General features: G+C 39.5%; 1 protein-coding gene across 2 annotated transcripts in view; it reads left to right on the top strand.

Annotated features, from left to right (window-relative positions):
- Nucleotides 1–22,695, top strand: part of GPC6 (glypican 6) — a 1,296,759-nt gene that overhangs the window by 784,332 nt on the left and 489,732 nt on the right. For both annotated transcript variants that reach the window (XM_075336760.1, XM_075336759.1), the window contains exon 4: nucleotides 1,857–2,022. In XM_075336760.1, the coding sequence (XP_075192875.1) occupies nucleotides 1,857–2,022 (166 nt within the window). The remainder of the gene's footprint in view (nucleotides 1–1,856; nucleotides 2,023–22,695) is intronic.

Below are 22,695 nucleotides of genomic sequence, written 5' to 3'. Positions count from 1 at the left end.
CACATATAAGATATCACCAAACTCAGGAGAAATTGCACAATAAATTTCATGGTGATTTTTTTTCCTGTTACCCTTGTGAAAAAAAAGCTACCTGGTTGAAGTAACAATTTAGAGGTAACATTTTTTTTTTTTATTTTCATGGCTCAACGTTATACACTTCTGTGAAGCACCTGGGGGTTCAGGGTACTCACCAAAGTTTCCAATATGGGGTCACTTGTGGTGTTTTTTTGCTGTTTACGTACCTTAGGGGTCCTCCAAATGCGACATGGTGCCCGCAATCTTTTTCAGCCAAATTTCCTTTCCAAAATTCAAATATTGCTCCTTTCGTTCCAAGCCCTCCCATTTGTCCATACAAAGGTTTCAGACCACATGTGAGGTATCACCGCGCTCATAAAAAAGTGGGTAACAAACATTTGGGTCAAATTTTTGGAATTGCCTCTTGAAAAAGTGAGAGAATTGATGCTAAAGCAACATTTTTGAGAAAAAAATGACAATTTTCAATATGACAACGTAACGTTATCAAAATCTGTGAAGTACCTGTGGGTTCAAAATGCTCACTATACCTCTCGATAGAAGCCTTAAGGGGTCTAGTTTCCAAAATGGGGTCACTTGAGGGGGGTTCCTTCTGTTTAGGTACCTTAGGGGATCTGTAAATGCAACATGGTGCCCGCAATCTGTTTCAGCCAACTTTGCTTTCCAAAATTCAAATATTGCTTCTTTCATTCCAAGCCCTCGCATTTACCCAAACAAAGGTTTCTGACCACATGTGGGGTATCGGCGCGCTCAGAAGAAAGTGGGTAACAAAGTGTGAGGTCCAATTTTTGGTGTTACCTCTTGAAAAAGTAAGAAAATTAGTGCTAAAGCAACATTTTTAGGTAAAATGGTAATTTTTATTTTTTTCATTCCACATTACTTTAGTTCCTGTGAAGCACCTTAAGGGTTAATAAACTTCTTGGATGTGGTTTTGAGTACCTTGAGGGGTGCAAGTTTTACAATTGTGTCACTTTTGGGTATTTTCTGTCACCTAGGCCTCTCAAAGTCACTTCAAATGGGATGTGGTCCCTAAAAAAATGGTTTTGTAAATTTTGTTGAAAAAATGGGAAATTGCTGATGAACTTTGAACCCTTCTAACTTCCTAACCCCAAAAAATGTTGTTTCAAAAATTGCGCTGATCTAAAGTAGACAAGTGGGAAATGTTATTTATTAACTATTTTGTGTGACATATCTCTCTGGTTTATGGGCATAAAAATTAAAAGTTTGAAAATTGCAAAATTTTTAATTTTTTTGTCAAATTTCAGATTTTTTCACAAATAAAATAAAAAAATATCATCCTAAATTTACCTCTAACATGAAGCCCAATATGTCACGAAAAAACAATCTCAAAATCACCGAGATCCATTGAAGCGTTCCAGAGTTATAACCTTATAAAGTGACACTGGTCAAAATTGCAAAAAATGGCTTGGGCATTAAGTACAAAACTGGCTTCGTCCTTAAGGGGTTAAAACTGTCATGAGGACTGCTAAAAAAACATTGGGCTAAGTTGGAAACCTTTAAAATATTACATTACAAGGCAGAGGAACTTTCCGTAAAATTTGTTAACCAACTCTGAAGATCGGTCAAGCTTCATTTCTTATAAATTTATGTGTACATAATAACATATATGGGTGGTTAAAGACTATACACCTGGAAGCAGAGCATGTTCATGTTTTTGTGTTCTCTTGCGAAAAATATTGGAATTTACAGAGCTCTGAACTATTTAACAGAAAATTGAAATACTTTTTTACTAATAGCAGATGAATATTGAACTTGTTTACATCTCAGTAAAATTGCTTGTCACATATGTCATATTTTTACAGCTCAGTCCGAATGGAGGATGTCTTCGAGCATTACTGAAAATGCTGTATTGTCCGTACTGTCGTGGGATGCCTAATTTGAAACCTTGCACCAACTACTGCCTCAACGTAATGAAGGGCTGTTTAGCCAATCAGGCTGATTTGGACATTGAATGGAATCTTTTTGTCGGTATGTAAATATCTGTATATATATATTTATTCACTGTAGTTGCATGTCAAAAATATACAGTAAAATCAACTTCTTGTCTGGTTTCTAATGGCCAGTTTTTCAGTAGGGCAATGGTAAACATATGTAATATGTATCCATATAATGAATATATTATAGACCTAATTACATCAGATAGAAGACCATATTGCTAAATCATTGTATAATGAGAACTTATAAAATAACCTAAAATACTTTGTGCTTCAACTGCTTAGCATTTTTAGATCTCTGCTTTCTGTTAGATCCATAATACTGATGACTATCTTCTAACAAGAAAATAGAATTACACTAGTCAGACTTCTTGAAAAATGAATGCAACAAGAATATAATTCTGGTTTAATAGAGGTAATATGTACAACAGCGTGCATTATTCTCATGTGGACATGTGGATAGCAACTTTTAAAGTCTATAAATAGTGTTTCAATAAGAATGCATCTACATTTTTTTCTGCATTTTAAACACTTTCTATAGGTTTCTATGCCCATAGCACATGAATTGAACGCATGCTGCATTGTTTGTCACATCTAATTAAACTCCATAGTCTCAAATTACGTAATTATACATCAGTGTTAGAAGTCTACATGTGTGGAGGAGCCTCAGGAACTGAGGTCTTTTCTGTTGCAGTGGATGCTTGTAGAAGCTCTGACTCCTGTTAGCCCTAGGTTATGTGATCACGGAAAACTGATTGATTAACATGATAGCCAAAAACCCTGATGAAGGCTCTATTGGCTTCTGTCTTTGAAATCCTGTGAAGCTCAGCTACAGGCTGAGCTTCGTAGGAGACTGCAATTTACATGATTCACTGCATTACTATACTGTATATTGCAGTATATACCAGAAGCCATCAGATGATCACAGTCCTTTATTGGCATTAAAAATAACGTAAAGAAAAAAAAAAATTTGAGAAACATAAAAAAGTGTTCAAATTAGTTTTACTTTGTCAACACATTATCAACCATTAAAAATAAAGACATTAAAATTAACAAAATCGTATTTGGTATCGCCGTACCCATAAAAGATTTATCTAACAAAATATAAAATTAACTAACCCCTTATAGTAAACACCATAAAGAAAAAAAAAATTGAAACTTAAGAATTATGTCTTTTACATTACTTTTCACTCCTAAAAAAATACAATATAAAGTAATTAAATTGTCTTATCTACCTCAAACAGTATTAATGAAAAAAGTTCACCACACAGAAAACAAGCCAGTACGCAGCTCCACTGAAAATAAAAACATTATGGGTTATGGAAAATGGTGGCACAAATCAAAATAATTTTTTACAAACTTCTGAATTTTCTTTCACTATTTAGATAAAAGCTTTTCTATTAAAGATTGGTATCACCATAGTCCTACTCACCTAAAAAATCATGTTGAAGTTCTATTCTTACCATTCCATATCTTGAATAACTTAAGAATACGGCTGAGTGGACCCGGACTGTTACAGTCCGGATCCGCACGGTTTCCAAGATGACCAGGTGCCGGAAAATACTGGGGAAATTAAAGAGAAAATAAAGAAAAAAGAATTAAGCAAGCGTTTCATACTTACGGTCAGTTGTCATGCAGTCACACTGCTTCCGGGTCGCGCATTCACTTCTTGTACTGCGCATTAGGCTCATCACATACACACAGTCTTCCATGCTTTCCCTGCCCACTAGGCCATCCTGTCATCTGTGATTGGTTGCAGTCAGACATGCCCCCAGCCTGTGACAGCGTCTGCCTGCAGTGATAGCAGCTCAGTCATTGTGTGCACTCACAGCCGGTGGTCGTGTTCTATGGCCGCACGCTGTGAGATGTAGCAGGGCTAGACGTGTTGTGGGACCTCTTGTGGATTACGCCGCACCAGGATGGGTGTGTTGGGGGTTAATAAGGTGGTGAAAGAGGGTGTGTTTTTGTATTTTATTCAAAATTAAGGATTTTTTCTCTGTGTTTGTACTTATTTACTTTCATGTACAGGTTATTAATGCAGGTATCTCATAGACATCTGTGCAATCACTAACCTAGGGTTTAGTTTCAGTTGTGCACTGTTATTAACCCCTGCTATTACCCTGATTGCCACCACACCAGGGGAATGGGAAGAGCCGGTTAAGCACCGGGATTGTCACATCTAATGGATGCGGCAATACCGGGCGGGCTGAGAATACCAGCCCCCAGCTGGCTTATCTTGGCTGGGTATCAAAATTGGCTGTTTTTTTATTATTATTTAAATATTAATAAAAAAAAGCCGCATACGGTTTCTCTTAGGCTGGAATCACACTTGCAAGGGACTCGCACAAGTCTTGCGTCGCATCACCTGGCACAGCCGCACACTCTCCTAACAGGAGCGGGTTGGCTATTGTGTTTCTATGTACCTGCACGCGCATGTTTGAAGAGCGGCAGGCCATGCCAGGTGATGTCATGCCAGACTCGCATGATTTTTGCATTGCATCACCTGGCACAGCCTCAAACTATCCAAGGAGCGGGCCAGCAGCATATCTTTCTATGTACCTGTGTGCTCCTGTAAGGAGAGTGTGCAGCTGCTGGGTGATGTCATGCCAGACTCACATGAGTCTCACATCACATCACCTTACACAGCCTCACTCTCTCCTGACAGGAGCGGGTCAGCAGCTTGTGTTTCTAAGTACCTGAATGCTCCTGTCAGGAGAGTGGGCAGCTGCCAGGTGATGTGATGTGAGTTACTGGCACATGTGACTCTGAGCTTATTTTGATACACAGCAGAGATAAAGCCCGACAACTAGGGGCTGCAGCCGTGGGTTTTATCTGTGCTGGTATCAGAATATGGGGGACCCTGCGCCAATTGTTTTATTTATTTTTATACCACCATACTGACCCACAGACACTTGCACTGCTTTCCCCACCCTCCAGCCATCCTGTGATTGGCTGCAGTCAGATGACACGCTGTCACTCATTGTCACTGTGGGGGCGCGTCTAACTGCAACCAATTACATGTGCTGGTGGGTGGGTAAAGCAGTGAATATTCACTTGTCGACTGCGGAAGGGAAAGCTTGACCCAGAAAGTTTGTGCCACCATGACACAGTCTCAGTCAGTGCACTGTGCACACTTCTACCCCCCTATACCTTCCACCAACATTTTTAAGCTCCGGATTCTGGTCCCCATAGATTTTTATGGGTACCGGATTCTGGAGCAGATCAGGGTTTTTTTTTAATTTAGCAGGGTTTGCCAGTCCTGCTTTTTTGTGAGTTCGGCCAGCTCTACTTAAGAATAAACTCTCATTTTGTTTAAAGTTTTCTTCTTCCCATTATACATACTGTATATGGAAAAAATATTATTGCATTTGAAAGAAGGAGAACAAATTTAAAGAGCAAATAAAAATTCTCTTTGACCGACCTTAAGGGGTTAAAAAGATAACTTTGGATTTTTTTTTTCATATATGACACACCATAGCTAGGTGACTGCATCAGGGTAAAGCTTCAGATGTGCTTGGCAAAAAATGCACTGGAGGGAAAAAACTTGATTATTTTTATTAATTCTTAGAGCTGCTGCCTTTAAAATACTGCTTCGGCTTTCTCTAATGTGTCTCTGACTGATTCTGACAGCTTTAGTTCACTATAAAAAAAGATGCTTAACCACTCCTATAAAAAAGCAGATAGGCAACCATTAAGGAGTTAAAAATGAAAATTATGAGTTTCAGAAAGAATTGGTTTTACTAACTGAAAAGAAGAATTTATGAATGAGGTGATAAATGTCTTGTAGAATGCTGATAAAACCTTCAATCCGGCCTTCCTGTGCAGTGGACTCTTTTTCTATCTCATCAGAGAAGCATTGGTAGATTAATTACCAGCACAAGTGGATTTATCAAATAGTTGGAGGCAGTAATTAATCTAGCTGCACTCTTGAATGGATCCATAAAACATTTACCGGCTGTACAGTTCAAGAACAAGTTTTAGAATTCTGATCTGGCATTGTTCATGTGAATTAAGTTTTCAAATGTATTACTTTAAGCTTCAGTGAAATAATGGGGTCTGCCTTGTGCACATAATGTGTAGTACAGTCAAGGCCAAAAGTTTTGAGACTGACACAAATTTTTGGTCTTTACAAAGTTTACTGCTTTAGCGGTTTTACATATTTTTGTCAGATATTGCTATTGTTAATGAAGTTCAATTGTAAGCACTGCATATGTTTTAGACTGTTATACAGTAGATCAAATTTGTGCAAAAACTTCAAATTTACACTGTTGACCTTAATTTGTGAAGATTTTTAACCACCCTGGATACTTCTAGACAAAATCCAACCCATTCTTGCCTAATCAGTGCTTAGAGTTTGACACAATTCTTGTGGTTCTCAATGGGTTTGACATCTGAGAAGTATTTTGGCCATAGATTGAAAATGTCAATGTTTTCCTCACCAAGCCAATTAGTTATCACTTTTGCCTTGTGACAGTGTTCTCCATTATGTTGGAAAAAGCATTGTTTATCACTAAATTGCTTCTGGATCGTTGGAAGAAGATGCTCTTGGTGGATGTTTTTACACCATTCTGTATTCATGGCTGTGTTCTTAGACAAAATTGTGAGTGAGGCCACTCCCTTGGATGAAAAACAGAACAACACATGAATGATTTCAGGATGCTTTACTGTCAGCATGACACAGGACTCATGTTAATGCCCACCTTTTCTTTTCATTCATCCTTTCCACGTGTCCTAAGCAGTCTACAGTTGGGGTGATCTTGATCTGTCTTATGCAGTCCCCTGTACTTCCTGCAAACTTATTTACTCAGATCAAGCCCCCTTTAGACTTTTTGGGACATCTAGAAGATTGATTGTCAGGAGAAGAAAAGATGAGAGCTACCATGAGTCTGGTGTCATGCCAACAGGAAATCATTTTAAGATCATTCATGTTTCTTTTCTTCCAAGTGGGTGTACTCAGAATTGTACTTAAGAGTAACTTCTCCCAATTATCCAAGAACAATTTGATGATGGACAATGCTTTTTCTAGCATGATGAAGACCATGTCACAAAGCAAAACTGATAACTAATTGGCTCAATGAACAAAACATAAAAATTTTGAGTAAAGAAAAAGTCCAGGTCAATGAAACAGATTTTCCTTCATTTAATAAAACATATACTGGTGGAAAGGCATTAGGATAATTCTCTCATCCACGTGTGTACACACAATTAGTCATGCTGAGGGTGAGTGTACACTTGAAATGCGTAGATGCGAGGATTATCCTGACACCTATCCACCTGTCATCTTTTATTCTTGAGGTTCTCTGTATGGATTTTATTTAAATAAAGAAGAATCTTTTTCGTGGAACTAGACTTTTCCTTCTTTGTTACTTGGATATCCAGACTGCGGCAGAGCTGACATCCGAGCTTCAAACAAATGGCTTTTACATCAATTCTGAGCTGGAATCTAACAGATTCTATTAACATTTTAACCCTAGAACGCGCAAGCAATTAAATCTACCATAGAAAACAAATGACCTAGCAGGCCTGAAGAGGCCCCAGGTATGCGTTCTAGGGTTAAGTCAATGGCCTGGAAAATCCCTAAATCTCGACCCCATTGAGAACTTGAGGTCAATCCTCAAAAGGTAGATGGATAAACAGAAACATTGTAACTGTGATAATCTCCAAGAACTAATTAGACAAGAATGGGTTTACCATTAGTCAGGATTTGGCTTAGATTATGATATTCAGTATGCCAGGCCAAAGGTCAGAAGTTTTGAAATTTTAGGATCAACACTATAAATATTGAGTTTGCATAAACTTGATGTATTTGTCAGTGAAAGTTTAAAAACTTGACTAAAAAATCTAAAAACACTGGAACATCATAGTTTGTGAAAGCCCAAATTTGTGTGAACTCAAAACCTTTGGCTATGACTGTACAACTGAATTCTACAGCCTTAAGCCCCCATCATACATGGTGAGATCACTAGTGAGATTGCTGAAACGTCACAGGTTTTGTGATGTTTCAGCAACCTCACCAGCGATATCTCTGTGTATGACAAGCAGCAGCGAGCGAGCCCCTGCTGCAAGGTTGCTGATCGTGACAAAATGATCAGGACCATTTTTTGCTCATTGGTCTCCCGCTGTGTAGCACACATCAGCATGTTTGATGGCGGGAGACCAACGAGCGACAGTCCTGAGTGTGCAGGGAGCCGTCGTTACACGGGTCGCTGGTGGCTGATGGCTGGCCGCTTGTCGCTGTGGAGATCTGCCTGATTGACAGCTCAACAGTGACCATGTAGCAACGTTCCAGCGATTCCTGCCAGGTCAGATTGCTGGTGGGATTGCTGGTACTTTGCTATGTGTAATGGGACCCTTAAGCCCCCTTCACACGTCTGTGATTCTGGTACATATGTTGCAGTTTTTATATGTACCAAAATCACAGACATACGCAGACCAATTAAAATCAATGGGTCTGCACACACATCAATGTGTGTGTCTGTGTGTTCCGCACGGAGAAAAGTCAGTTTTTTTCTGGTGTGTGAAAGAGGCCTCATACAACATATTTACTATACCTTAGGAAAAAATTGGACTTGCTGTATAGAAGAAATTTATCACACACAATGACCCTCAGCAGTCATTTTTATGGCATCATATATTTATACTGAGGCTTCACAAGAAAAAGATAACATCATTGGAGAATTTACCTGTATGAAAGCATCCTGTAGGAACAAGTCTTCATAAATAAGTCCTTGTATTCTAAGTCCTTGCAATGTAATCACACTGTGAATGTAGCTCTAATGTGCATGCTAAGGAAAGATTCAGTGATAATAATTCTGCCATGTGTATATATGAATTGTAAAATATTTAAAGCGGTTTTCCTTGTCTACAAAAAAGATGGCATATTAGGATAGACAGTTGTATGTTTTTTTCATGACAATGCACTATTGTAAGGAACAGGATGGGCATGATTTAATAAAACAACCATGCACATCCTTACAAACAAAGATTAGTTCTATGTCAATTCTCGATTCTTCATAAAACGTATCTGGAAAACGTGATATCAATTTACCTACACAGTTATGGTAACAAAAATTATTGATCAAGTTCTGCATTTGGTTTTGTTTTTTATCCTGAACTGATGGAAAATTGCACATTACCAAATGATACAGGAAATGTAGGTTTAGAGAAGTAAACCTATATAAGAAAATAGATAAAGGAAGAAGCCAAGCAAAATCTGGCAGAGAGTCAATAGAAAATGTGTTAAAAAAATTGTTTCCAAATTAAGAACTGATAGAATGTATTATGAAGAGAAAGCTTACATCCACAGTCTGCATAGTGAATATATGTTTTTGTGCAAAATACTTTTTAAAATTAGAATCGGAGACTACTGCCTGTGTTTTGGACTATATATTATTGCTGGCAATTGATGAGAATTGGTAGGTATTGACGACTATTTGTAGTACTCCAGTGCAATAAATATACAATGGTTAAATGGATAAATGTAACTTTCTACCCAGTTCACAACTGGTATGTGGGATTGTATTGTGACTTTGAGTTGGTGAGCAACAGGCCTGTGCATAGTATGATTATTTGTATCTGAACCATTATTTCCCCTTTAGACATAATGGATTACAATTTGTAGATTACAAATTGCAACATAAGCAACTAACAATTATCACAAATCTATGGTCACCTTTTAATGTCTAAACTGTTCTGATGTAGTAAAAATAATAATATTAATGTCCAATGTTTCAATCTTAGTATTATTTTTCTTAAGTTTGTTTCAATTGATGAGCTATCCTTAGAATTTTTCATCAATATTAGATCTAGAGGCCTCAGTGATACCACACAGCCCCTCACTTCATTGTACTCCATAGTTTTAGTAGTGGCAGTGCTTGGTATTACAACTTGGTGCAATTTCTTGCCATTCATACTACAGACATTGCTGAAAGTACAGTTGTGTCTTCACAAAAAAGAGGCTCAACCCCTTCAACAATTAGTTGACAAAAGTGTCAGATGAATTTCAATCTAATATTGATGATGTATTATTTTAAGGATAGGCCTTCAATTTTTAATGATCCAGATGATCTCATTTAAACTGCCTTTTTAATGCATCAAGTGCTAAAAAGCCAGATATTTAAAGCATATCTAAGCTTAGGAATGGGTTTCCTGAATAAGCAGTAATACAGCGAGTGAAATAGGTATTGAATAGGGATGAGCGAATGTATTCGCCACTATTCGTTATCTGACAGATAACAGGCTATTTGCACTATTCGCTATCCGACGGATAAAACAACATCCGCTCCAACACTTTCATTTTCATTTCTGACTTCCTGGCGCCTGTTTTCCAGACAATGAACACATCTGATGTTGTTTGCCCTCACAGTAACTTCGCAGCCATCTTTGTTGTGGTGTTACCGTGATTAGCTTGGCCGCACAGCAACATAGGGCCTATATACCCCAGCGACAATTTTGTGAACACACAGTCATTAGGGAGCTGGCGGTGTAGATAGACTGTATTGTGTGCAGAAGAGCATTCTTAGATGCAACTAATAAATAGTCCTTCTAAGGGCTGAACACAGTGTCCTGTAGCTGCTAGCAGCTCCATAAATCGCCAGACCGCAAATCTTGAAATGCGGACCCAGCTATAGCGCTCTCTCTGTCTGTCCGTCGGTCTTTCTCGGTTTGTCTGTCTCTCCCTCTCCACCCCTCTCTCATACTCACCGATCACTGACCAATCACCGGCTTGGTGCTGCATAGCTGTCACACTGCTCTGGCGGCTTCTCCAGCTTTTGAAAATGCCGGCCATTCATTATTCCATTTTGTATTCACTGGTTTCCCCGGCCACCGGTGTCATGATTGGTTGCATTCAGACGAGCCCCCACACTGAGTAACAGCTGTCTCACTGCAACCAATCACAGCCGCTGGTGGGCGGGTCTATGTAGTGCTGTAAAATAAAAAAATAATTTAAAAAACAACATGCGGTCCCCCCTAATTTTGATACCAGCCAAGGTAAAGCCACACGGCTGAAGACTGGTATTCTCAGGCTGGGGAGCCCCATGTTATGGGGAGTCCCCCAGCCTAAAAATATCAGCCAGCAGCTGCCCAGAATTGCCACATCCATTAAATGTGACAGTCCCAGGACTCTACCTGGCTTATCCCAAATTGCCCTTGTGCGGTGGAAAGCAGGGTAATAAGGAGTTAATGGCAGCCCATAGCTGCCACTAAGTCCTAGGTTAATCATGGCAGGCGTCTGAGACACCCCCCATGATTAACCTGTAAGTTAAAGAAAATAAACACATACCCTCAAAAAATCCTTTATTTGGAATAAAAGATGAAAAAAAAAAACCACCTTCTTTCACCACTATAATAAAAGCTCCAAATACCCCTCTAGGTCCGGCGTAATCCACATGAGGTCCCACGACGCATCCAGCTCTGCTACATGAATCTGACAGGAGAACACCGCCGCTCTCTGTGAGCTCCACAGAGCAACTGAAGTGAGTCGCACTATCAGCTATGACGTCACTCAGGTTACCTGTGGCCACCGCTCTCAGGAGGAGGACTCGAGCTAACCACGGATAACCTGAGTGACAGCAGCACTGATCGCACAGCTCACTTCAGTCACTCAGGGGATTTGCGGTCACCGGTGAGTCCTTCACCTGTGATCGCAAATCAGGCTGTGGCGCAAAGACAGAGCCGCGCAATGACAATGAAGTCAGGTGAAGTTCATCCGAGTTCATTCTGAACGCGTGGCTCTGTCTGACAGTCAGCCATGCTCTATGGGGATGTAGCAGAGTCGAGTGGGACCGCACTGTCAATAATGCATCCAAAATGCATTCAAAATGCATTCAAAATGTAGCATTTTGGATGCTTATTGAAATGCACATGAAGTGTAAAGTATGAGGAAGGAAACGTGAATGAACAGAGCTGCAGTGTAAAGCATGAGAAAGGAAATGTGAATGAGCAGAGCTGCAGTGTAAAACATAAGGAAGGGAACGTGAATGAGCAGAGCTTCAGTGTAAAGCATGAGAAAGGGAACCTAAATAAGCAGAGCTGCAGTGTAAAGCATGAGAAAGGAAATGTGAATGAGCAGAGCTGGAGTGTAAAGCATGAGGAAGGAAACGTGAATGAGCAGAGCTGCAGTGTAAAGCATGAGAAAGGGAACGTGAATGAGCAGAGCTTCAGTGTAAAGCATGAGAAAGGGAACCTAAATAAGCAGAGCTGCAGTGTAAAGCATGAGAAAGGAAATGTGAATGAGCAGAGCTGGAGTGTAAAGCATGAGGAAGGAAACGTGAATGAGCAGAGCTGCAGTGTAAAGCATGAGAAAGGGAATGTGAATGATCAGAGCTGCAGAGTAAAGCATGAGGAAGGGAACGTGAATGAGCAGACCTGCAGTGTAAAGCATGAGGAAGGAAATGTGACCAGGCATGATGCCAGACGATTTCAAACCTTTGACAGGCTATGCCCATACTGTTTCTTATCAATTTCCCCTCTTTTACTTTGGTTTTAGAGCTTTTCTTGTGACTACTTAAAAGCCGCAAGCTGCTCTGAGCACATTATTCCAAGACACCAGAAATGCAGTCACGCAACTTTTACAGGCTGTGCCCATACTGTTTCTGCCTTTTCCCATCCATTTTAGCCTTTTCCTCTGTCATTACAGCTCGCCGTTAGGTCCATAAACTTACATAACGCATTGAATAGTCGAATAGTGGCAACCTATTCGTCGGATATTGGCAAAGTTGGATATTTTGGTATTCGATCATCCCTAGTATTGAATACTTTTCCAATTTTCTAATTTATCATGAATTTTTCACCAAATGTCAGTAACAATCCATTCAATCTACCAAGGCAAAAAAAATCAAACCATTCATGTCCATAAATTCAGTGATATGTAAAATGTAAAAAGTATTCAACATGTTTCCTGAAATGTAATTAATACTTCATACAGAAGTATTTTCTGGGGATAACAGCTTCAAGATGCCTCACAGCATGGAGAAACTAGTTGCATGCATTGCTCAAGTGTGATTTTGGTTCATTCTTCCACAGAAACACTCTTCAAATCCAGAAGGTTCCATATCTGAGGGCTCTTTCGATGAACTCTGAGCTTTAGTTACTTCAATACATTTTCTATTGGATTCATGTCAAGTGATTGGCTTGGCCATTCTGGTATTCTGGTCCATTAAGGGTTTTCTTGGCAGTGTATTTGGGATCATTGTCTTGCTGAAATGTTCACCATTGTTTCATCTTTATAATCCAGGTAGATGGTAGCAGAATTTTGCCAGTGCGTTTGTGCTGAAAAACAGCAACACCATGATGTTTCCACCTCCAAACTTCACTGTTGGTATAGTGTTTTAGGGTGATATGCAGTGTCTTTTGGCCTCCAAATATTGTGCATATTATGGCATCCAAAGAGTTTAATTTTAGTATTATCTGAGCAGACTATATTCACCAGTATTTCTCAGGTTGTCTAAATGTTGTTGAGCAAATGTTAAATGCATTTGAACATGCTTTTCATTTAGCAATGAGGTCTTGCGTGGTGATCGTCCATACAGGCCATGGAAGTTGAGTGCATTACTTATTGCTTTCTTTTAATTAATTGTACCTGCTAATTCCAGGTCTTTCTGTAGCTCTTCCCATGTGGTTGTTGGCTCTTCTTTCTTCATGTGTTCAATACTTTTTCTCTGTGTCATTTCTCATTATTTTACAAAACTTAATTTATGGACATTAATGGTTTGACCTCTTTGCCTGTGTGGATTGGATGGATTGTTACGGACATCTTGTGAGCAATTTATGTCAATAGCACCTCTAGAAAAATATTTATTTGGTGACATGCTCAATACTTATTTCACCAACTGTATGTGTATACATGAGGAGTAAAGGGTGCTTTACACGCTGCAAAATCGCTAGTGATCTCGTTAGCGATGTAACACGCCAGATCGCACATTTGATTTGCCGAGATCGCACATGTGACCGGCGCTACAAAAATGACCTATGTGCGATCTCGGAAAAATCTTATCTGCGATCTAGCGTGTCACATCGCTAACGAGATTGCTAGCGATATCGCAGCATGTAAAGCACCCTTAACACAATTTATGGTATTTACCAGTTTTTCCCTCTGCCTTAGAAGTCTGCATTCTTTCTTTGGGTATTCTGTGTTTTTTCTCCTTATAGCCAATATTTAGACAGATTTTTTAACAGATCTAAACAGTTTTTGAGAGTGAATGATCAGTACAGGAAAATAAAATGACTGATAAATGAAGAAAAAAAACAGACTTCTCTGAAAATTTAACAAAGTTTCTTGTATTTCTGTATACTATTGATTAATTTAAAAAAAATAAATTGCTCTTAAAAATAAGTATTATTTACTTTTATTATACGTCTACCACATAACAGTTTATTACAACCATCAGATATATAAATATGTAGTAGTATGTAACTTTATATAAGACTGTAATCACACTCACATTTTTTGTATCTGTATAATAGTTGGATGACAGGTCCACTTCTAATACAATAGTTGAATGTACTATTTTCTGAAATCTTTCTCAACTCTTTCAAACATGAATTGTCCCGTGGCTCCTTTCTATTTTCTGTTGAATGTTTAGAATAGTTTAATGGCAGAAAAATCCATACTTTTAACAGAAAGGAATAGAAAATAATACAAACCAGGTAAATCTCTGAAGTGCTATTTGAGGTGACACAAACTAGTAAATCCTTCAACAACAATTCCCCACTGCAGTGATTTGAAAGCGGATAGAAAATTCTGAAAAATAATAGGAGATGACAAAGGATAAGTTTGGAGATTACATTTACTTTATTGGTCGAAAAGTCGATAATTCTCCAGAATTTTATTATCCTAATAGCACCAATCATCCTATATTGACTTGGCATTGTTTGGGAATTTTACAAGAGGCAAAAAGTACAAAAGTGCATAATAATTTTTAGAAATTGAGAAAAACAGTGCTCTTATAGTTCTATGATTCTTGAAAAAGGTATGTATTCTCTTATGTACGACATACACTTATCATCATATATAATATATGCACAGCAAGAATGGTACATAAATTCATGTCGTGATTGGTGATTTAGATTTAATCCACTGTAGTGGCATTTTTTATCTTAATTTGTAGTATGGGATTAGATTTTGCAAGAGAACATGTAGTGTAATTTTATCATGTTTAAGAGGGCAAAGTGGTAGATCTTAAATCTTGAAATATGAATTGATTCTTAACTATTCACCAAAAGAAATCCCTCTATAGTTAATGTCAATTAGAAGGCTTGAACTAATAAATGTCATATTATACAATAACTGGCAGATGGTTAGAGAGGACTAATTAGGAATTTTATGATGAAATGGGGGCTAAGAGGGGACTTTAATAAAGTTCGTGCAGACGGGCTCCCACTATCTGTGTCCTCTGCTGGACATACTCACTCTTGATGACTCCCAATTATTTTCCTTTGGTCTTGTTAGTAAAAGTAAAGTCTGCTGCAGATTCTAAAGTCCAATCCAAGAGGCTTTAGAATTTGCATATTTGCATGACTCTCTTCTTTAAAAGTGAATTGTGTATAAACAGGCTATCCTTTAATCCTTAATTTTTCAAGACAATGGCAATTTGAGCGTAATGAAGCTGGTACAAACTCAATAAATACCTGTGTTAAGCTGCCTGAGATAACACTTAAACCAGCCTATGGCTATAATCTACATAAAATCACTTGGCCCAAAAACTATTCCAACTAAGCGTACATGTCTTTTGAATCAAGAAAGGAAGTTAGCCAATGCCAGAAACTCCTGAAAACAAAAGAATAGATTATGTTGAAATCCAGCGACTGATACTTCTTTCCTCACCAGGCATTTGTGAAAATTCAAAATGCCCGAGCACATTTGATGGTTCTGGAGTCTTATCCAAATCATAAGATTTGTCTGATATTAGTTATCAAGCCTATCTGCCATGTAGTCCATACTTTTTTAAGTTGCAGCTTTACAAAAACAACTCTACCCTAAGGCTGTGTGCACACGTTGCGTTTTTTACCGCGGAAACGCTGCGTTTAGAACCGCAGTGTTTCAGTGGCAAATTGCATGCGTTCAGCTTTCCCAGCAAAGTGTATGAGAAAGCCGAAAAATCAGTGCACACGCTGCGTTTCTAAACGCAGCGTTTTGGATGCCAAAAATCGGTGCGGAAAGAAAAGCAGCATGTCACTTCTTTTGTGCGGTGTGGCTGCGTTCTCTCCCCCATTAAATCAATGATGTGGGGTCAGAACGCAGCTACACCGCAGTGAGCTGCTTTTTTGTTGTGGTCCGCGGGCTTTGTCGGCACACAGAACGCAGGCATTTACCTGGAAGTGAGGTCAAGAGGTTTCCTGTTGACCTCACTTCCTGGCAAAGTCCAGGAAAGCCCCCGGTGTCTCCAAAGTGCCCGCCCCGACCCCCGACCCCCCTCCCGAAAATCCAACATGGCCGCGCGCACAGTAGCGCACCGGCCGCCCTGCTCCTATGATTTCTGTCGCATGTGCCTTGAGACATGCGACAGAAAAATGCCCCCCAGGCCTTGCCCGGTCACATTTATCCAAACAGAATGTGGAGAAGGAAATGACATCACAGGTTTTTTTTTCCAAAGGTCTGTGTTCAACCAACTTTATTAACACTGACAAGTCTTAAAAAAACTCACCTAAAAAAACGCATGAAAAACGCATGAAAAACGCATGCGTTTTCGATGCGTTTTTCTCAAAAAGCATTGTTTACAATTCTCCCCTCTGCCAGAGGGTGCGTTTTTTTCCGCGCTGAAAAAAAAGCAACGTGTGCACAAAGCCTTAATATTCTTTGTTCTGCTTTCTGGCACCATAACAAATAATTATATATCTTTTATGGCTACCACTCTAGGTAAGTCAACTTGTACTTTAGATTTAATGACCGTTAAGATAGAATGGCTTTGATTAAGGTCTTAACTAATTCTCATCTGTGCTCTCTTGCATATAAATGAATGGATAACATTTGTTGACATTGGACTTCCTGATCCCTCCAAACAGCCATTTAATTACAGAACATAAAACACTGCAAACAAAGTTTCAACTGACTTGATGATCCATCTACAACACATTAATGAGAAGACACTTGATAATGAGACTGTAAATATTATAGAACTCCTGTGCCTTTGTTATAAAGCATAGTGTCTCAACAGTACACAGGCATTACTTACTATATGATAAAATCCAAGTAAGATCTTGATAGAGAAATTACACTGACTGGCTCCTAGCTCTCAGATTTAGCTTGGCTGTTTAGCAAGAATAGAGGGGACCCCAAGTCTTAAATATATAATTGAAAAAAGCAAAGTAGGGTCCCCCATATTTTTTATAACTAGCCAGGTAAAGAAGACAGCATTGGGCTGGTAATGTCATGGGGAAAAAGGGCATGGATATTAGCCCTTCCCATCCAATATATACCAACCCACATACTGCCCAGAAGTGACGCATCCATTAGATGCGCTAATTCTGACACATTGCCTCATCTCTTCCCGATTGCCCTGGTGTGATGGAAATCTTGGTAATACTTTTGAGGTTGATGTCAGTTTTATAATGTCATCTGGCATCAAGCCCAGGAGATAGTAATGGATAGGTGTCTATCAGACACCTCAATTGCTAACCTGGTAATTGTAGAGTTAAAAAAACATCAACACAAATATTTTATTTTGAAAAACATTCTCGGACTCTCTTTTCAACCAATTTATTAAAAAAAATCAACTTGAAGATCAGATTTAATCCATGGAATTAGATGGAGTCCTATAGTGGAAACGTGAAAGACATAAAAAGAGAGACATAAAATAAATGAAAACAAGACACAGTCCCTCCTTCACCACATTAGTAGCTTCCGCCCAAAAAATGGCAGGTCTGATGTAATCAATAGAAAATAGCTATCCCACGAGGTCAGACAATTTTTTAATAAAAGTTATGACAACTGTTTAAGTGACCGAGGCTCTATAGTTCACTCCTGGTTATTTCTCACTGATATCACAGCACATGGGAAAATTTGGGTCTGTTGCTTCCATCTGTGATACCCTGTGAGAGGAGTAAGGTCATGTAATGTTACTGATGTCATCACCGCTTTAGCTCGGGAAAGCTCTGCCCTCTGTGTAACCTGGCAAAACCAGTGATAAAGTCAATAACCTCACTTGATCTCACCGCTCTTGGTAAGTCTTATGAAAGGCATTGCAAGACCTGCAATGTCTGGTGTGGTTATGTAAGGTTACTCATATGAGAAATGACCACAAGTGAACTATGGAGCCTTGGTCTCAGCACCAGTCTCCATATTTTTTATTAGTTAATCACCAGATTTCATGGGTTCACTATTTACACTGGATTACGTCTGACCTGTCAGTTTTTTGTGAGGAACTAATAAAGTGGTGAACCATGGACTGTCTTTTTTTACTTGTTTAACCTCTCTGTTTTTATATCTTTCAGGTTTCCATTTATGAATTACATCTAATTCTGGGGACTACATTTGATCTTCATGTTTGTATTTTTACATTGGTGAACAAAGGAGTCAAGGAGTGTTTTTAAAATATTCTTTTTCCTGTGTGTTTTTAACTTTTTACTTGCTAGGATAGGTATGGAGGTGTCTGATAGATGCCTCTCCATAACTAATTCCTGGACTTGATGTCAGCTGTCCATTTACAGCTGACATGAAACCCACAAGTATTTCCCCGATTACCACTGCACCAGGGCAATCAGGAAGAGCCAGGTAAAGCGCCGAAATTTGAGTATGGAATGGATGCGCCACTTCTGTGGTGGTGCGGGCTGTGTATATAATAGTTTTCATCAGTGGCATATGTAGAAAAACTTGGACTTGGGCCCACAAATACATATTGGTCAGATGTATGCAGATTTGTCACACCTGGAAACTTGCAGCATTCTAGATCCTATAAAGACATATGTGATCTACCGCCATGTAATAATGTCCTCCATCCTGGCCCCTTCTTGTAATTATGTTCCTATACTGGGTTTATTTCTGTAATAATGTCTTCTGTTCTGGTTTCACATTTTGTAATGTACTCCATCATGAGCCCCTTCCAGTAATAATGACCTCCATTCTAGCAACATTCTGTAATCATGTCCTTTATCCTGGGTTCCTTCTTGTAATAATGTTCCCATCATGGGCCCCTTTCTGTGATAATATCCCCATTATAGGCCCCATACTGGTATAATGTCTTCTCACCTTGCCCCATAATAATGTCCCCATACTGTCCCACATTCTCTATGGAATGTTTTCCATTCTGAGCCCCTTCCCATTATGATGTTCCCATTCTAGATGACATCCTGTAGAAAAATGTTCTTTCAAGATAACAACCGGGGAGGTTAAGCAGATATGCCACTGCAACCACCAATTTGTGAATAAAGGCCCTGTCACACACAGAGATAAATCTGCGGCAGATCTGTGGTTGCAGTGAAATTGTGGACAATCAGTGTCAGGTTTGTGGCTGTGTACAAATGGAACAATATGTCCCTGATTTCACTGCAACCACATATCTGCCAAAGATTTATCTCTGTGTGTGACGGGGCCTTAACAGCACTCCACTGCCTCCAATCATCATGACAATATGCAATTGACCAACAATTAATGGATGAGGTGAAGGCTGCTTTCATTACTACACCAATCATAAGGGACCTCACAGTGACTTCACAATAACCCAGGAAAACTTTTAGCTGCCACCACCAATCATTTACAGGCCAAATTGACACCTGATAAAAGTAGTGTATGGCTTGAGGGATAAGCTTTATAGAGCCAGAGGAATGAAGCTATTAAATTTGATATATTTATATAAAAAAATCCAAAATAGGCAGTTTATAAAAATGTGCAAAAGATGATACAAAGGGGAACAAAACAATACGGTATATACAAGTACATAAAATTAAAAGTAATAGCAAAAGAAGATGACCAAACTTGCATCACGGAAATGGCATCAGAGCTTAGTGGAGAGAAGTTCTCTTTTGAAAGACGGAGAGAACCACAGTAAGCTGTACCTTTCAGAGCTGACAGATCATAATTTGCTATTTGCCTTTTATTAACACACGTTGCACCCACATATCTCACCTGTTGTTACTCTTAACAGGGTCTTCAGAGAACTATAGGATGTGTCTTAGTTATAGAAAACATTATTATTTCCAACTTTTAAAATATCTTAACCCATGTAGGTCCCAGGTGGGAGATATTATAGACACCTTTTCTATTATTATTTTATCGGTTCATTGATAGGAGACATGGCATAGGTATTATCCTCTACCTGGCCAATATCCATTTGCTGGAACCCCAATCATCATCCAGTAACCTGGGTTCGCCACTTCATCATTATTCTGAAAATATGACTTTAATATCTATTATATCGACACAGTTTATAAAAACCTCAATTCATAATTTCTATAGGGAACAAAGGATTTATTGTACTGTCATTTTCAGTACACTGATGCTCTTCTCTCCACTGGTCGTAAACCTGTCCTTCTCCTAATTCTTATGCATTCAAGCTGAGGTTGGACTCGTGTCTGTTACCCATTAGAGGATTCTTTTTGCTTCCAGAGGAGGGGGGCAGCTGCATTGGGGTTTATAGAGGTAAACATGTCAGCTTCTTCAATATTCATTATAATAATTATGAGCCATCTTATAGATTTGCAATCATATCTATAACACCTCCCCATTTTAGAGACTGCATGGGAGACTGATTTAGAGATTGTCTCTCAAGCCCATCTCCTTGGTACCACCTGCCTGGATCACACAGCACCGTCTCCTTCTTGAACTTGTAAACAAGCTTCTCTGTGAGGTCACTAAGTGCCTCAAGACTGGAATCTAGGGGTAGAGCAGTCTGAAACTCCTGGCAAGAGATAGCCAGATGCATTGTTAAAGCCTCAACTTTACAGGAACCCTCTAAGACCTGTTCTGAGTCACTAACTGGTTCTGTTTTGGAGGATGAGGATCCAAAAGGCAGAACGTTACCTGTTTCCTGGGCACTTTGACTGTGGTTGACAGTGGCTATTTAGGCTGTCTCCCTGGAACATAACAGCACTTTCCCATCACCCTGATTAGCTGGGGATAACACTTCCCCATCAACCTAATAGGCTGGGGACAATACTTTACCACCATCCTGATAAGCTGTGGGTACCACTTTCCCATTAACTAGACAGGCTGTGGGAACCACAAGGTCTAGAAAACACTTTCCCAACATCCTGACAGGCTGGAGTTAAGACTTTCCAGCCATCCTGGCAGGCTGTAGGAAACACTTTCCCATCCTCTGACAGGTTATGAGTAACACTTCCTATCACTCTTAATTGCAGTGGGTTTTACTTTCCCACCATTCTGACAGACTGTGGGAAACACTTTCCCATCATCCTGACAGACTGTAGGTAACAGTTACCCACCACCCTGGCAGGTTATTGGCAATACTCTTCCATCACTGCGACATGCACTGTGTATCACTTTCTCAATTCCTATCAGGCTGTGAGAAACACTTTCCCATCATCCTGACAGGCTGTGCATAACAATTTCCCACCACTTTGACAGGTTATTGGTAACACTTTCCCTTCATTCTGACAGGCAGTGGGTACCACTTTCCCACCATCTTGACAGGCTGTTGGAAACACTTTCCTGTCATCCTGACAGAGTATAGGTGACTCTTTCACATCACCCTTATAGGCTCTAGGTAACTCTTTCAATCAAATTAACAGGTTATGTTTTCCTCTCCTCCCATAATACTGCAGAATAAGTGCTAATTGTGGAACAGCGACTACATGCTTGTCTCTATTTCACTTAGACCAGATTCTTAATCCCTTGAGGGAATCCTCAGCAACATCACTCTGCAAGTGACATGGCTGAGTTTCCCTTTAGCATCAAACACATTCGTATCATGTACAACATTGATATCTACATCAACATTTAGCTTACATGAACTACCAGATCGGGTAGGGTTGTCAGAAGCATATTGAGAAATCAACTATCCCAGATAGGTCCTCAATAAAATATTTTTAGGGACATCCTCAGATACGCCCATTTCCCTCAACCCATTCCATCACGCCAGTCTAGGAAAACACTTGCCATCGGTAACAATCAGCAAACACTTCCAATCTCTGTGACAATCACAGTCTTCCCAGGGAGGAGTTCTTCAGGGAACACAAATTTAGGGCTGATGAGAATGCATTCTGCACTGGTGTTCTTGAGCCCAACAGTGACGGTGTTGCCCACAGTAACCGGCTGCAAGATTTTATAGGCCTTCCCAACTGCCCTACCCACAAAAAGAACTGCTGCTTTAGGCCCTTGGTCCTCATATGTGGGGTTCCTCTTATGCTTTTTTGGGCAGGTGATGCTAATATATTCTGATCAGTCACAGATATAGCACCAGCAAGTATCAGATGAACAATGGGTGCTGGAACATGGGGCAAGGACTCCTGAAGATCTGCTGGCAGGGGCATTTGTGGTAGTTATCACCTTTCCCCTTTAGCAATGGCTGTGTCACTGATGTGGCATAGGTGACAGATAGTTGTGTGGTGTCCTGCTATAGAAGGTCACAGCATTTGGCTGCACAAACTGTTCCCTGACCTTCTATTATATATCCTATATATCCTATCTATCTCCTCTGGTTGGCTTTCATCCCATTCCCTTCAGGACTCTGCGGAGTTTCTCACCCTTTCAGCTGTTTTTCATCAGAACGTCCCTTGGTGCCTTTATATACCCTCATTTCCCCTTACTCTGTGC

This window comes from Anomaloglossus baeobatrachus, chromosome 2 (genome assembly GCF_048569485.1).
Source record: "Anomaloglossus baeobatrachus isolate aAnoBae1 chromosome 2, aAnoBae1.hap1, whole genome shotgun sequence".
In the NCBI taxonomy this organism is placed as follows: Eukaryota; Metazoa; Chordata; class Amphibia; order Anura; family Aromobatidae; genus Anomaloglossus; species Anomaloglossus baeobatrachus.
This window is presented reverse-complemented; position numbering and strand designations above follow the sequence as displayed.